The sequence below is a fragment of the Heterodontus francisci genome, chromosome 17, assembly GCF_036365525.1.
Source record: "Heterodontus francisci isolate sHetFra1 chromosome 17, sHetFra1.hap1, whole genome shotgun sequence".
Taxonomy (NCBI): Eukaryota; Metazoa; Chordata; class Chondrichthyes; order Heterodontiformes; family Heterodontidae; genus Heterodontus; species Heterodontus francisci.
Genome location: NC_090387.1, coordinates 7,589,737 through 7,606,831, shown reverse-complemented (window position 1 = coordinate 7,606,831; position 17,095 = coordinate 7,589,737). Strand labels below are relative to the sequence as shown.

Below are 17,095 nucleotides of genomic sequence, written 5' to 3'. Positions count from 1 at the left end.
GGGGTCTGGAACTCACTGTCTGAAAGGGTGGTAGAGGCAGAAAACCTCATCTCATTTGAAAGGTACCTGGATGTGCACCTGAAGTGCTGCAACCTGCAGGGCTACGGACCAAATGCTGGAGGGTGGGATTAGGCTGGGTGGCTCGTTTCTTTTAGGCCGGCGCAGACACGAAGGGCAAAGTGGCCTCTTTCTGTGTCATTAACCTTCTATGATTCTATGAATAGACACATTCTACTAATGTATCCCTTCATTAACAAAATGAACCTTAGCTCTCTCTTTGAATGTCTAAGGAAAGCTGCAGAGGGAATGGGAAAAACTCAATTACATCTTGGATCAACCTTTCCAAGCCTAAGGCTGCTCTTCCCACCATTGTAACTTGTAGAGCTTAAACCATTCACCGGTGACATGCAGTCCCTATAGTCTTTGTTCTAGTTTCTAGTTTGTATTCACCAGAGATTAGTAAACCTCACCTCTTCACTAATTGCCCCTTGTCTATCATTGTTATTATACATGGTTTCAGAGTCTCAGGCGGTCTGGTGTTTGCCTGCTGTCGCCAGATGGGATAACTGTATAGGGTAGACAAATATCTCCCCAATTCAGAGTTGCAGATGAACCTTACTCTAAGTGTGTATTCCCTCAGCTCCAGATCAGACTCAATCACCACAGGTAATTCTGAGCCATCAGCTACAGTTCTACATTTAACTCTATTGGTTAAAGTGTCATCCTTTATTTAGTGGATAGCTTTCCCTGTTGGAAGGTTGTGTGTTTAAGTCCCACTCCAGATATTTCAGCACATAGTCTAGACTGACACTTTAGGGTTAGAAACTGAGGGAGTACTGCACTGTCAGAGGTGTTGTTTCTTCAGATGAAACTTTAAACCAACACCCTGTAAAAGTTCCCATGGTACTACTTGAAGTGTTCTGGCCAATATTTATCCCTCAACAACATCATTGAAACAAAATATCTAGTTTTTACTTCATTGTAAAGGTCTGCAAAGGAAACCCGACTGAGCCCGAATGCCGGACCTGCAAGTGCGACCCGAACCGAACCCGACACATGTCGTTGGGTCCCGTTGGGGTCGGGTCGGGTAGCAGGCCTTTACTTCATTGTTGTTTGTGGGAGCTTGCTGTACACAATTTTAGCTGCTGTGTTTCACTACATTACAACAGCAACTACATCCCAAAAGTGTTTCATTGGCTGTGAAGTGATTTGGGATGTCCTGAGCTCATGAAAGATGTTGTAGAAATGCTAGTTTTGTTTTCTTTCAATGTAGAATCCTTGACAAGGCCAGGTTTATCAAAGGAAGTTGCAGTGTAACTCTCCTCCTCCTCTACCACAATTAGGCAACCTTATCCCAGAAAGGCCATCTATAACTATATCCTTCAGCCAATGCTATTGTTATTACCAGGTGAGAAAGGTGTCTAGGGTTCCCTCTCAGGCTTCACCTGGTCTTACTGTAACAGGGTTTTATTTTTAAAACACCGTGTTCTTCGCTCCCTTTTGGTGAATCCTTGTTCACCGCTTTCCAATTATAAGGCAAAGAAACCAGCACAAACAGGCTTTCTTAGGTTTAAAGAAGAAAAGTTGAAATTTATTAAACTTCAACTTAAACTCTAATTAGGTTAATGCCTACGGATACACAACGCACCCACGTTAGCATACATATGCGATACATACATACAAATAGAGACAAAGAGCAGAAGAAAAAAATAAAGTGGAAAAGTTTGAGGCAATATCTGAAGAGTTTTTGTTACTGTTCTTCGAGCTCACTGTAGAGTCCTTGATTGCAGGTACCTCTTGTTTTTCGTTGGGGCCCTGTATTCTTCTTAAACCTTGTTCACTGTAGGAGACTTTTCTCTCTTGGGGATCATGTGTCTTCAGTGGATTCAGAGGCTTGTGAGAAAGAGCTGGGAGCAGACAGGAGAGATCTTCTCAGTCCAGGAGCAAACAGACACTCTCAGTTCAAACTGTTTGTACAATTCAGAAAAACCCAGGTTGCCCAGCAGGTTAGTCATGTGACTAAAGATTTGAGGGGGTAGATACAGGTGGTCTGACCACGTCTTGGATTGTATCACCTTAGCAGTCTCTGGAATGCTCCTCTTACACACAATATCTGCACAACAAATGTGTCAGGGAATGTTCCTTTGTCCTTCCAAGCACGATCTGATAAAATGCAAATGTTTTTTCCAGCCACAGCTGATCTGTCTAACAAGTCCTTTCTTCACTCCAGTAGCAGTTTAAAATCCATGTTCATGACAAAATTAATGTGCCTCATTCTTGGCAGGCAGGGGCCTAGCATGACACTATTTTCCACACAACCTTTCTCAATCAAATTGCCACTTTTCATCCCTAATTTTGTCAAATGCTTCACCTCAGAGATAGATAAATATTATCAGCTTATTTCATTCCAGTGTGACATTTTCTGAGGCTCAAAATCAACAGGTGGAGTCTGAGAAAAGCTTCTTTGTTTCCTTTCGGGAATGTTGTGTTCATCAAAGCAAAGGATGGAAACACTAGGGAAATGTGAACATTTCAATTAGCAGACACTCAGTGTCTACCACTCCCAGGTCAGGTATAGTGCAGAACCAGGTGCATTATGAAGCTGGATCTTTGCTGTTCAAGTGACAACCCTCATACCTGCCATCTATGTGCTCTTTCTCAGAACATAAGGAGACCACTCCGCCCCTTTAGACTATTCCTCATTCATTTAGATCATGGCTGCTCCGTATCTCAACCCTATCTAGCCGTCTTGACTCCACATCCACCTCGTTCCCCGCTCTCCTGCCAGCCCCAGCCTCAACTTTTTTTGGAAGCGAGTTCAAGATTTCCACTTTCCGTTGTGCGAAGAAGTGCTTCCTGGCATGACTCCTAAACAGCCTGCCTCGAATTTTAAGATTATGTGTTGCTTTTGATTCCCCCACCTGTATCTACCCCCTCCAATCTTTTGATCATTTTAAACTCCTTGATGAAATAACCCCTCAACCTTCTATCCTTAAGGGAATACAAGCCAAGTTTATGCAGCATGTCCTCATAATTTAATTCTTTAGCCCTGGTACCAATTCTGTTGAATCTGTGCCCTCCAAGATCAATACATCCTCCCGAGGGGGCAGAGCGTAAAACTGAACTCCAGATGGGATCCAATCAAGGTTCTGTGCTACCAGACATTTTGAATTCCGACTCCCTTGAGATAAAGGCCAATTTGTCTTTTTGATTATTTTTAATACCCAGCATTGCCAACGTTAGTGCCAATCAACTTGCATTTAAATAGCACATTTACTGCAGAATAAAATCCTAAGGCACTTCACAGAGGAAGAAAAAAAGCAAGCGTGGAGACTTCATGTGCCCTCTGGTTATCAATCCTACAATCATTGGAAACAGTTTCTCTTTATTTACTCTATCTTATCCATTCATGGTTTGAAACATCTCCATGAAATATCTTCTTTGCCTTCCATGCTAAGCAACACAAGCCCAGTTTCTCCAGCCTATCCATTTAACTGTAATCCCTCATCCCTGGAATAATTCTAGTAAATCTCCTCTACATCCCCTCAAGAGCCTTCATGTCCCTCCCAAAATGTGGTGCCCAGAACTGAGCACAATACCCCAGCTAAGGCTGAACGAGCTCTCTATAAGGGTTTAACATAACTTCCCAGCTTTTGTACTCTATGCCTCTGTTTATAAAGCCCAGCATCCCACATACTTTACAAACTGCTTTGTTAACCATCTGCCCTCTCAGGTGGATGTAAAAGATCCAGTGGCACTATTTTGAAGAAGAGCAGGGGGGTTCCGCCCCGTGTCCTGGACAGTATTTACCCCTCAACCGACATCACTAAAAACGGATTATCTGGTCATTACCCCATTGCTGCTTGTGGGATCTTGCTGTGCGTAAATTGGCTGCCAAGTCTCCTACATTACAACAGTGACGACACTTCAAAAATACTTCACTGGCTGTAAAGCACTTTGGGACAGTCCTGCGAGGAGGTTAAAGGTTTAGCTGCATATGCAGGTCACTGACCTGAAACGTTAACTCTGTTTCTCTCTCCACAGATGCTGCCAGACCTGCTGAGTATTTCCAGCACTTTCTGTTTTTATTTCAGATTTCCTGCATCTGCAGTATTTTGCTTTTATTTTAGGGTTGAGTGTCACTTTAAAAGCTAGAAGTTGGAAAGTAGCTTGTATGTAATTAGTTATGTATAGATACTGTATCACATGTAGTTATTTTAAAGATGGATACATGGATGTGTTGTATACAATGTTGTCCTGTGTACTTTCCTTCAAGGTACACGTAGATATAAGGGGTAAAAAAAAAACATTCCCTGCCGCACACACTGCATGTCTAGTGTCCTCAGCAGAGGATAGTGGCGTAGAGCTCTCTTCAGGGGAAATTACTGCCTGTATTTGTACCACACGCGTCTGATGTTGAGAGAGAGAGAATGATTAGATAGGGCGGACTCCTGACTGTAGGGGGTACAGATTGTTTGTTGCATTTTCCGTGGTTGTTGGGACTGGTTATGAAGTCAAAGAGCATCTCTTGACACACACAGAGCGAGAGGCTGGTGAATCTGGTCTGGAAACTCTGAGGATTGCAGCTAATGGTAGCCTGGCCCAACCGAGACTCGAAGAGATGGTGTTTAAACGCCCTTTAGAAAAAATCCATCATCATTCCCCAGGGTTGAGACGCTCGAACTGAGTCACCCATCCCAGGATCGAAAAAAAAAAGACCAGAGAGGGAGAGACAAAGAAACATAAATATTTAAAATATATATTTCTCCAGCAAATGCAATCTTATGGATTGAGACCTGGCGCATGGAGATAATCGTATTCTTCTGTTCAGGTAAGAAGATATTACAAATAAATATCATTTTTTTTAGATTGATCAGAAACAAATTGTGTCTCTTGCACTTACACTCAAACTTCACCCCCGCCCCTGAGGCAGGAATTCATTTCTAATGTGGGATTATTCCCTGCTCTCATTATCTAAAAGGCTTTTTTTTAAATGAATATTAAATCCTGAAAAAACAAGAGAATGAGGTCGCAGTTTTATAATGAAATATTTCTTTTTTTTATATAAAAAAAACCCTATGTTTGCAATAAATGTGAAGGATTTGATCCCCACCTGCCCATGTAAATAAAAGCACGGTGTATTATTTTCTAAAGATTTAAAACTGCTTTGAATCCAAATAATTTCATGAATGGAGTCCTGGGACAGCGTGGGTGCTGGGATGTCTACAACCGGGAATTATTCCCGGGATTCGGTTTGTCAAAGTGCCCGGTCAATATGTCTGTCCCTTCTCCTCAATTATTTTCTTGTGGGTCAAATTGTTTTGTGGCTTTTTCTTTTCCTTGATGCAGGTGAAGAAGTTTAAAGGGGTATTCACACCGAGCACAGAAGCTTTACACGGGGGTTAAAGATTCCATTCGGCTGCCAGAACCTTGCTATTGAATGTCCAGATATTGAGTTCCGAAGAAGGGTCACTGACCCGAAACGTTAACTCTGCTTCTCTTTCCACAGATGCTGCCAGAACCTTGCTATTGAATGTCCAGTTCACAATATAATGCTGGGTGGTCGAATCACACATCTGACTCTGTTTAAATAATGCCATCAGCGACACACTTAAAATAAAAGCTCTTTCTGGGCATGGCAGCAAACAAACAGCAAGTGGTTAAAAATCCTGCATATCACACTCATAAAATTCTTCCGATGATCTGGTTTCATATTTTGGGGAAGATCATTTTTAAATATTGGTTTTGTAAGAAGCATCCAAGTATCTCCGAGGTGATTAGCCGGACTGCTGACCACTCACCAGTGGCATTTGTGATTTTATTAATGTCTTCAAACTGTGCTCCTGGACATGTACAGAGAGACTTTGGTTTGGAGAGAAAATGAGGATGACCAGGGCACTGCACCATTGGAGGGGCAGTACGAAGGGAGTGTTGCACTGTCACAGAGTCAGTACTGAGGGAGCACTGCACTGTCAGAAAGGCAGTACTAAGGGAGTATTGCACTATTGGAGGGTCACTACTGAGGGAGCACTGCACTGTCACAGAGTCAGTACTGAGGGAGCACTGCACTGTCAGAGAGGTAATACTGAGGGAGCACTGCACTGTCACAGAGTCAGTACTGAGGGAGCACTGCACTGTCAGAAAGGCAGTACTAAGGGAGTATTGCACTATTGGAGGGTCACTACTGAGGGAGTGCTGCACTGTCACAGAGTCAGTACTGAGGGAGCACTGCACTGTCAGAAAGGCAGTACTAAGGGAGTATTGCACTATTGGAGGGTCACTACTGAGGGAGCACTGCACTGTCACAGAGTCAGTACTGAGGGAGCACTGCACTGTCAGAAAGGCAGTACTAAGGGAGTATTGCACTATTGGAGGGTCACTACTGAGGGAGTGCTGCACTGTCAGAGGGGCAGTACTGAGGGAGTGCGGCAATGTCGGAGGGTAAGTACTAAGGGAGAACTGCAGTGTCAGAGGGTCAATATTGAGGGAGCGCTGCAGTGTCAGAGCGATAGCACAAAGGGAGCACAGTGTTGTCAGACAACAGTAGAGGGAGCATAGTACAGTGGGAGGACAGTACAGAGGAGCACTGTACTGTCAGAGAGCAGTACTGAGGGCGTGCTGCAATGTCAGAGGGGCAGTACTGAGGGCGTATAGCATTGTTAGAGGGTCAGTACCAAGAGAGTGCTGCACTGTTGGAGGGTCAGTACTGAGGGAGTGCTGCACTTTGGAGGTTCAGCCTTTCAGATGAAATGTTAAAATGAGGCCCCATCAGCCCTCACAGGTGGATGTAAAAGATCCCACGGTACTATTTTGAAGAAAAGCAGGGGAGTTCTCCCCAGTCTCCTGGCCAATATTTATCCCTCACCCAGCATCACTAAAAACAGATTATCTGATCATTATCAGATTTCTGTTTGTGGGAGCTTGCTGTGCACAAATTTTTTGCCACGTTTCCATTACAACAGCAATTATATTTCCAAAGCACTTTATTGGCTGTGTATCCCTTTAGGATGCCCTGCAGTTGTGAAAAGCACGACATAAATGTAAGTCTTTCTTTTGTCACCATTATGTTACACACAGGTCACATAACTTGTGCAATTTCCATCATTGTGTTGTGTGTTTGGCAGCGAGATGTAGGATAGAAAGGTTCAAAAATCACTCGTTGAGGAATACACTGCCCTTTAATCTATTCCTCGTGATATTCTTTCAGAATAAACTTACTGGAATCTTGTATTGAAAACTGAGGCAATGATAGTGATAATTTCAGCAGCTGAATGTTAACAAATAATCAATAACATAACAGGCGATGGTGCTCGGGAGTATTTTTATAGGAACGGGATGCATTAAAACCAACGCACAATGTAATTTTGTGCTACTAAAACGTAGCCATGTGTAACTTGGTGTGTAATTGCTTTGGCTTCCTGAGGTCAGTTAGAGACTAATTGCTTAATGGTATATCCTGAGGTCAATTAAAGGTCAGACTGGCTTTTGCCTGTCTTGCTTCACGCTACTTTTTCTTAATTCGAGGCCCCGTCTGTCCTCGCAATTGGAGGTTAAAAAAATCCCATGGCACTGTTTTGAAGAAGAACAGGGGGAGTTCTCCTCGGTGCCCTGAGCCCAATATTTATGCCTCAAGCTACATCACTAAAATACAACTTATCTGGTTATCACCTTGCTATTTTTGGGAGCTTGCTGTGCACAAACTAACTGCCACATTTCCAACATTACAGCAATGAACGCACTTCAAAAAAGTATTTCATTGGCTGTGAAGTGCTTTGGGATGTCCTGAGGTCATGAAAGGCATGATAGAATTGCAAGTTCTTTTTTTCTGAAATGTCTCAGCAAATTTATGTTGTGTGTTCCCTTAGTGTCTTTGTATTTCACAATGCAATAACAGATGTCTCTGTTTTCTCAAGCAAGTTGTGATTTTCTTGTGTGTTTTTTTTTTGTTTTACAGCTAGTCTTTTCTATCTTCCTCTCATCCTCGGGAGCTCCATCCGGATTGGTCTAGGAGGGAACTTCTCTAACCTCTGTGAGTGACTCTGGTGATGTGTTGAATGCTTTTGAGTTTGTCGGGGAACGAATTGTGGAAGGGATTTCCCATTGAACAGAAGAATGTTTAGCAACAGGAACAGACCACTACACTCAATCACTTTGTCCCTCGTGGATGGAATAACTCAATCCACCTATTAAATCCAGACATCCCCTACTTTCCATCTGAACGCATCCAGTTGACCTTTGAACCCAATTATAACATGCACTGCAATGTCCTTCCCTGGGAAGTTATTCCCAAGTTCCTTTTAGTGGAAAATTTCCCCTGAGTTCCCTTTGTACTACACTGCACAGTCAGAGGGGCAGCACTGAGGGAGTGCTGCTGTGTCAGCTGTGGCTCAGTGGGTAATACTCTCATCTCAGATTTAATGGGTTGTTGGTTCCAATCCCCTATCCAGATTTCAGCACAGAAATCTAGGCTGATACTCCCAACTGAGGGAGTGCTGCATTGTCCGAGGTGCTGTCTTTTGGATGTGATCTTTGGGGAGGTGGTGGCGTAAAATGTCACTAGACTAGTACAAAGAACAAAGAACAGTACAGCACAGGAACAGGCCATTCGGCCCTCCAAGCCTGCGCCAATCTTGATGTCTGCCTAAACTAACACTTTCTGCACTTCCGGGACCATATCCCTCTATTCCCTTCCTATTCATGTATTTGTCAAGATGCCTCTTAAACGTCGCTATCGTATCTGCTTCCACCACCTCCCCTGGCAGCAAGTTCCAGGCATTCACCACCCTCTGTGTAAAGAATTTGCCTCGCACATCCCCTCTAAACTTTGCCCCTCGCACCTTAAACCTATGTCCCCTAGTAACTGACTCTTCCACCCTGGGAAAAAGCTTCTGACTATCCACTCTGTCCATGCCGCTCATAACTTTGTAAAGCTCTATCATGTCCCCCCTCCACCTCCGTCGTTCCAGTGAAAACAATCCGAGTTTTTCCAACCTCTCCTCATAGCTAATGCCCTCCAGACCAGGCAACATCCTGGTAAACCTCCTCTGTACCCTCTCCAAAGCCTCCATGTCCTTCTGGTAGTGTGGCGACCAGAATTGCACGCTATATTCTAAATGTGGCCTAACTAAGGTTCTGTACAGCTGCAACATGACTTGCCAATTTTTATAATCTATGCCCCGACCGATGAAAGCAAGCATGCCGTATGCCTTCTTGACTACCTTATCCACCTGCGTTGCCACTTTCAGTGACCTGTGGACCTGTACGCCCAGATCTCTCTGCCTGTCAATACTCCTAAGGGTTCTGCCATTTACTGTATACCTCCCACCTGCATTAGACCTTCCAAAATGCATTACATCACATTTGTCCGGATTAAACTCCATCTGCCATTTCTCCGCCCAAGTCTCCAACCGATCTATATCCTGCTGTATCCTCTGACAATCTTCATCACTATCCGCAACTCCACCAACCTTTGTGTCGTCCGCAAACTTACTAATCAGACCAGCTACATTTTCCTTCAAATTGTTTATATATACTACAAACTAGTAATCCAGAGCCCAGGCTAATGCTGTGGGGAAATAGGTTCAAATCTCACCTTGGCAGATGATGAAATTTGAATTCAATAAATAAATCTGGAATTGACAGCTATTCTAATGGTGACCATTGTCAATTGTTGTAAAAAACCCATCTGGTTCACTAATATAATTTTTTAGGGAAGGAAGTCTGCTGTCCTTACCTGGTTTGGCTTACATGTGATTCCAGACCTGCACCAATGTGGTTGACTCTTAAATGCCCTCTGTAACAGCCTAGCAAGCCTCTCAGTTCAAGGGCAATTAGGGAAGGGCATAAAATGCTGGCCTAGCCAGCGATGCCCACATCCCACAAACAAATAAAAAAGAGTCATAACCTAAGGCCCTATCTGCTCTCAGATCCCATGGTACTATTTCAACATAGAGCAAGTAGTTCTTCGTGGTGTCCTGGCCAATATTTATCCCTCAACCAACATCACTAAAACACAACTTATCTGGTTATCATCACATTGCATGTGGGAGCTGGCTGTTTGCAAATTGGCTGCCGTATTTCCCTACATTTCAACAGTGACTGTCCTTCAAAAGTACTTCATTGGTTGTAAAGCACTTTGGGTCATCCTGAGGTCATGAACAGCAACAATAAAGTCTCTTTCTTCTTCTAAAACACCTTGTTTTTTTAACTTGTGTCCCTTGGGATTTGGGACCTTCAACACAGCAGCCAACTTACCTGGATCAGCTTTGCTAATTTCCTTCACGATCTATAAAGTAATTTATTTCAATATAAGACGGGCCTAACTTCCTCAACTTTTCCACATAATTTTAATTTTTTTACACTTGGGATCACATTTTTGTTCCTTCTCTTCCCTATAATTAAATAACCAAAACTGTACACAGTGTACCAAACAGGGTCTGACCAGTACTTTCAAGTGGCTGCCTTGACCCAGTGGCAGCCCTTTCACCTCTGGGTCCACCTCAGATGGCAGGCAGGGCCTTGGTCTAGCGAATTATCCAAAAGATGGCACCTCCAACAGTGTAGCACTCCCTCAGTACTGCACTAGAGTTTCAGCCTGGATTTTATGCTCAAGTCCTGGAGTGGGGCTTGAACCCATTACCATCTTACTTGAGATGAGAAGGTGACCCACTGTGCCAAGGACGATCACTCTTCCACTGTTTTGCATGAGGATTGTCCATGTTCGCCCGTTCCAGATGGCTGAGCAGGAAATCTCATTAGGCTTATTGACACATCCTTTATTATATTAAAATAATGCTGTTCCAAACTTTGCGAAAGGGGTATTTTTGCCCAACTGATAGACTGACGAGAAGATTGTACTTCATTAAGGAGCAGGGATTCAGTGAGAAAGATCCTCGCTGGTTCTCCAGGGACCTTCATGCCCCAGTGGGAGCTAGCCTCCTAATGGAGTTGAGATCCCATCATAGCTTTGAGAGCAAAGCACGAGTGTTAGATCAACAAAGGTGCTCCACCATCGAGAAAATGGATCAAAGAAGGAGAAATTATTAGGGATGATCAAAAGCTTAGTCAATGATTGGGTTTTAAGGAGTGGGGGTGGGGGGTGGGAATGGAGGTTCAAGGAGGAACTCCAGAGTGCTGGGGGCAGGGTTCGGCTGCCAATGGAAGGAAGGATGCACAAGAGGCTAGAGCCAATGGAACAAAGCATTCGGGGAGGGTTGTAGGGCTGGAGAAGGATATAGAGATCGCTAGAGGTGATTTAAACACAAGAGACTGGGGGATTTGAACATAAGGATGAGAAGTTTAAATTGGAGGTTCTGGTAGACTGGGTGCCAATGTAGGTCAGTGAGCACAGGGGTGATGGATGTGCAGGATTTGGTGCAGGTTGGAACACGGGGCAGCAGAATTGTGGAAGAGCTCAGGTTTACGAAGGGTGATGGATGAAATCTGGTCAGGAGAGCAATGGAGTAGTCAAGTATGAAGGTGACAAAGGCACGGATGAGTGATTCAGCAGCTGAAGAGAAGAGGTAGGAAGGGCAACCAGCAATGCTGCTGAGGTGGATGTAAGCAGTCTTTGCTTATAGAGATAGAGAGAATATATTTGTTTATCTCTAGGACTGCTAAGCTCCATAGAGGTGCTCCTAGACTTGTATTTTACACCTGTGATAAGTCATCCAGTTCCAATACAGCAAAGCTATACAGACCTCCCATTATTATCTCCTCACCATGGGACATATCAGTCAGGAAGGTCAGTGCAATGAGAAGAAAGGATTTTTCATGATGTTTCTAATGTGAAGCAACAGTCCAACACCTTTAAACAATTCGCCCCACCCTACCCTCACCCCTTGCATTTAATGGTTAGTATCAGGGCCACTGGCTTACTCACTCTGAATTAAAAGGTCATGGGTTCAAGGCCTACCCAGAGACTTGAGCACATAATATGGGCTGGCACTCCCAGTGCAGTACTGAGGGAGTGCTGTACAGTTGGAGGCGCTGTCTGCTCTCTCAGGTGGACGGGAAAGATCCCATGGCCACTACTTTGAAGAAGAGCAGCAATGTCCGGGCCCAGTATCCAACAAGCATTATTAAAAACAGATGATCTGATCAATATCACATTTGTGGGAGCTTGCTGTGCGCAAATTGGCTGCTGCGTTTCCCACAATACAATAGTGACTACAATTAAAAAAGTACTTCATTGGCTGTAAAGCACTTTTGGTCATTCTGAGGTCATGAAAGATGTGAAATGCGTGTTCTTTCTTTATAAGTCAATAAGTCTGGGACTGATATTTCCGTCCCCTGTAAGGAAACAGTGAAAGCTACACTGTACAGGTCCAAAAAACAACCGATTGATTTTCCAATTGATTTTTGTTTTCTCGGAACTGCCAAGCAATTCCATTTCCAGATTTCAGCAATGATTGTACAACAGCTGGCCTTAGACCAGTAAGCTGATTAGGCGAAAATAGTCAGCTTGTTGTTCCCAGTCCTCATAGAATCATAGAAGGTTTACGGCACAGAAAGAGGCCACTTGGCCCATTGTGTCTGTGCCGGCCAAAAAACAAGCCACCCAGAATAATCCCACCTTCCAGCATTTGGTCCATAGCCCTGCAGGTTTCGGCACTTAGGGCGCATATCCAGAGTTTTTAAATGAGTTGAGGGTTTCTGCCCCTACCAGCCTTTCAGGCAATGAGTTCCAGACCCTCTAGGTGAAAAAATATTTCCTGAGCACCCCTCTAATCTTTCTACCAATCACTTTAAATCTATGCCCCCATTCACTGACCTCTCTGCTAAGGTAAATAAGCCCTTCCCATCCACTCTATCCAGGCTCCTTAAAATTTTGTACATTTCAATCAGATCTCCCCTCAGCCTTCTCTGTTCCAAGGAGAACAACCCCAGCCTATCCAATCTTTCCTCATAGCTGCATTTTTCCAGTCCTGGCAACATCCTCGTAAATCTCCTCTGTACCCTGTATAGTGCAATTACATCCTTTCTGTAATGAGGTGACCAGAACTGCACACAGTATTCAAGTTGTGGCCTAACCAATGTTTTACACAGTTCCAGCATAACTTCCCTGCTCTTATATTCTATACCTCGGCTAATAAAGGAAAGGATTCCATATGCCTTCTTAACCACCTCATGGACCTGTCCTGCTACCTTCAGGGATCTGTGGACATTCACTCAAAAGTCCCTTACTTCCCCTACAACTCTCAGTATTTTCCCATTAAATGTGTATTCCTTTGCCTTGTTTGACCTCCCAAATGTATCACCTCACACTTCTCCATGTTGTCACTTTTCTGCCCACCTGACCAATCCATTGATCACAGTCTACTGATAACTGCTGAAAGAGGATGCGCATGTTCATCAGGACAAGGATAAGTTTGGCTGTGATGCTCTCCACAGTCCAATAGCATGCCAACACTCAGTTTCTAGACTTATACTTAAAAATATATAGCTATTGAGTGACTTAAGCATGGGGCAGGACTATCCACAATGACAGGAGACAGGTAGATTTAGCGATGGTAATGCCATTGAATGTCAAGGGGAGATGGTTAGATTCTCTCTTGTTGGAGATGGTCATTGCCTGGCACTTGTGTGGTGTGAATGTTACTTGCCATTTATCAGCCCAAGTCTGGATATTGTCCAGGTCTTGCTGCATTTCTACACAGACTGCTTCAGTATCTGAGGAGTCGTGAATGATGCTGAACATTGTGCAATCATCAGCGAACATCCCCACTTCTGACCTTATGATTGAAGGAAGGTCATTGATGAAGCAGCTGAAGATGGTTGGGCCTAGGACACTAGCCTGAGGAACTTCTGCAGTGATGTCTTGGAGCTCAGATGATTGACCTCCAACAACCACAACCATCTTCCTTTGCGCTAGGTATGACTCCAACAACGGAGGGTTTTCACCCTGATTCCCATTGACCTCAGTTTTGCTCGGGCTCTTTGATGCCATACTCGGTCAAATGCTGTCTTGATGTCAAGGGCAGTCACTCTCACCTCACCTCTTGAGTTCAGCTCTTTTGTCCATGATTGAACGAAGGCTGTAATGAGGTCAGGAGCTGAGTGGCCCTGGTGGAACCCAAACTGAGCATCACTGAGCAGGTTATTGTTGAGCAAGTGTCGCTTGATGGCACTGTTGATGACACCTTCCATCACTTTACTGATGATTGAGAGTAGGCTGATGGGGCGGTAATTGGCCCATGGCTGATATGTATCTCCATTTACCAGCCTTGATTCCATATCCATTAACCTTGCCGAACAAAATTTGAACAATCTCAATTTTGAAATTGTCAATTGACCCTCAGCCTCAACAGTTTTTTAGAGGAGAGAATTCCAGATTTCCACGATCCTCTGTGTGAAGAAGTGCTTCCTGACATCATCCCTGAATGGCCCAGCTCTATTTTTAAGGTAATTCCCTCTTGTTCTGGAGTGGCCCCCGCCAGTGGAAATAGTTTCCCTCTATCTATCCAAACAAATCCTTTAATCATAAACTGGATAGCTCTTACAGAACGGGCACAATGGGCCAAATGGCCTCTTTCTGTCCTGTTAAATGGTATAATTCTAATGCAGCACAGACTGGGCATTTAACCTGGGATTTTCCTGGAGCTGTGTGACGCAGAGACACTCTGAACAAACTGGCGAAATTCTTCAGTCAGAAATTGCCTCAGATCATTCATCAGTTCGAATATGTCTGAGTGAGTCATGGCAAATGGCATTACTGGAAAGGACGAAATCAGCCTCTGCTTTTAAGGTTCTTCCTCCTTCAGTCGCTCGCAAAACAACCTCAATGCATTGTTTTTAATTTGATGCTCCTCTGTCACAATTACTCTCCACGGGAACCCTTAATTAATTGTTTGGACTAATTAGAAATTTAAAGGAAGACTTGCATTTATATAGCGCCTTTCATGACCTCAGGACATCCCAAAGCACTGTAAAGTCAATGAAGTACTTTTCGAAGTGTAATCACTGTTGTAGGAAATGTAGCAGCCAATTTGCACATGGCAAGATCCCACAAACAGCAATGTGATAATGACCAGATGATGGCCGTAAGTCAACTGAATATTACCACAAGAATTATTGATAGTATCACCAGAAAAAAACAAAGCTAACTCCTCACAATTCCTAACTATGCACGAACGCAGATATCTCTGTGATCACTTACTTAAAGGAATACATTGATTCCCACATTGTGAGCCCAGTTTCACATGGTGAAATCGGAATTAAAGGGACGGTGACAACCTCATAATAGGGTCAATAGCCCCGGCCTCCCCATTGCAACCAACTCTGTAGCTCCTGCCATTTTGAAAGAGGCCTACCATTGGGAGTCTGAAGACCCTCTCTGTTTCAGGTGGTAGGCCCCTTTTAAGACACAAATCATGATCCCAAGACATACATAGAACCCCAATCTTAGAAAGAAAGAGTGAAAGAATTTACAAAATATTTGCAGCACAGAAACAGGCCATTCGGCCCAACAGGTCTATGCTAGTGATGCTCCACATGAGTCTCCTCCCACCGCTCTTCTCTAGCCCCATCAACATATTCCTTTCTTTCTCATGAACCCATCGAGCTTTCTATTGAATGTATCTATGCTATTCGCCTGAACCGCTGCCTTTGGTAGTGAGTTCCACATTCCAACCGCACTTTAGGTCACAAAGTTTCTTCTGAGTTCCCTATTGGATTTGTTAATGACTATCTTATATTTATGGCCCCTAGTGCCAGTCTGGGCCACAAGTAGAAACAGCTTCTCTGCGTCCATTTGCATTTATATAGCACTTTGCACAACCTTCGAAATCTCCAAAGGTGGTTGAAGTGTGGTCACTGTTGTAGTGAAGGGACACGTGGTAGCCAATTTGTGCACAGCAAGATCCCACAGAGCTGTAATGTGATAAATGATCGGACTAACGAAGCTGGGATTGTTCACCATAATGCAGAGAACGTTAAAGGGAGATTTAATAGACGTGTTCAAAATTATGTGGGGTTCTGATAGAGTAAGTATGGAGGAACCGTTTCCATTGGCAGGATGGTCGGTAACCAGAGCACACAGATTTCAGGTAAGTGGTGAAAAGAACTAGAGGTGAGATAAGGAGGAATTTTTACGCAGTGAGCTGTTGAGATCTGGAACGCGCTGCCTGGAAGGGCAGGGGAAGCAGATTCAATCGTAACTTTCAAAAGGAAATTGGATAAATACTTGAAGGGGAAAGATATGTAGGGATGTGTGGAAAGAGTAGGGGGGAGTGGGACAAATTGTTCAGTTCTTTCAAATAGCTGGCACAGGCATGATGGGCCAAGTGGCCTCCTGTTCTGTATGATTTGATGGTAATCTGTTTCAGTGATGTCAACTGAGGGCTAAATATTGGTCCAGGGTGATTTCCCCAGCTCTCCATCAAAATAGCGAAATGGAATCTTTTACATCCACCTGAGAGGGCAAACGGGGCCTTAATTTAATGTCTCATGCCAAAGACAGTGCCTCTGGCAGTACAGCACTCCCTCAGTACTGCACCAGGAGTGTCAGCCTGCATTTTCTGCTCAAGCCCATGAAGTGCAACCTGAGCCAATGGCAGCCTAACTTCAGAGGAGTGAGTGCGACACACAGCTGATAGTTCTAAGTTGGTTATTCCCATTCTGATAACATTCAAGGGCCATGGAGCCAAAGAGGCCCAGCAGAGAGAGGGTTGGTATTATTTCTGTAGGACTCGAAGGAGCAGGAGTGCTTTCCCAGAAACTAGACCGCTGCCACCCTGGGACTTCATTACATGAAGTGCTTTGAGATATTTCAACATGAAACAGCAACGTAAGTGCTGGCTTTATAATATTTTGAGCACAGTCCATTCAGGCATTTACTATCCTATGTGGATGAGATAATGTTGTGGTGCCTCGTTTGTCTACTTTTAGTTGTCCCCAGTTAATTAGTGGCCAGATCATCGTTGGGAATGTCCAACACATCGCCACTAAGAGACTGTGGTGTTTATTAGCACTGAGAAACAATAGATTGCTTCCCCAACTGCCAACCACTCTATTCATACCACTGAGCTTCACTCTCCCGGCCACTTGCTAATCAATTCCATCTCCTCCCCCATACTAAATCTCCATTTCCAGATCA

At 44.0% G+C, this 17,095-nt stretch overlaps 1 protein-coding gene across 2 annotated transcripts in view; it reads left to right on the top strand.

Moving 5' to 3' along the window:
- The first annotated feature begins 4,390 nt into the window (after positions 1-4,390).
- Positions 4,391-17,095, top strand: part of bean1 (brain expressed, associated with NEDD4, 1) — a 112,988-nt gene continuing 100,283 nt past the window's right edge. For both annotated transcript variants that reach the window (XM_068049864.1, XM_068049863.1), the window contains exons 1-2: positions 4,391-4,831; positions 7,955-8,029. In XM_068049864.1, coding sequence (XP_067905965.1) covers positions 4,804-4,831; positions 7,955-8,029 — 103 coding nt within the window. In that variant the 5' untranslated portion in view covers positions 4,391-4,803. The remainder of the gene's footprint in view (positions 4,832-7,954; positions 8,030-17,095) is intronic.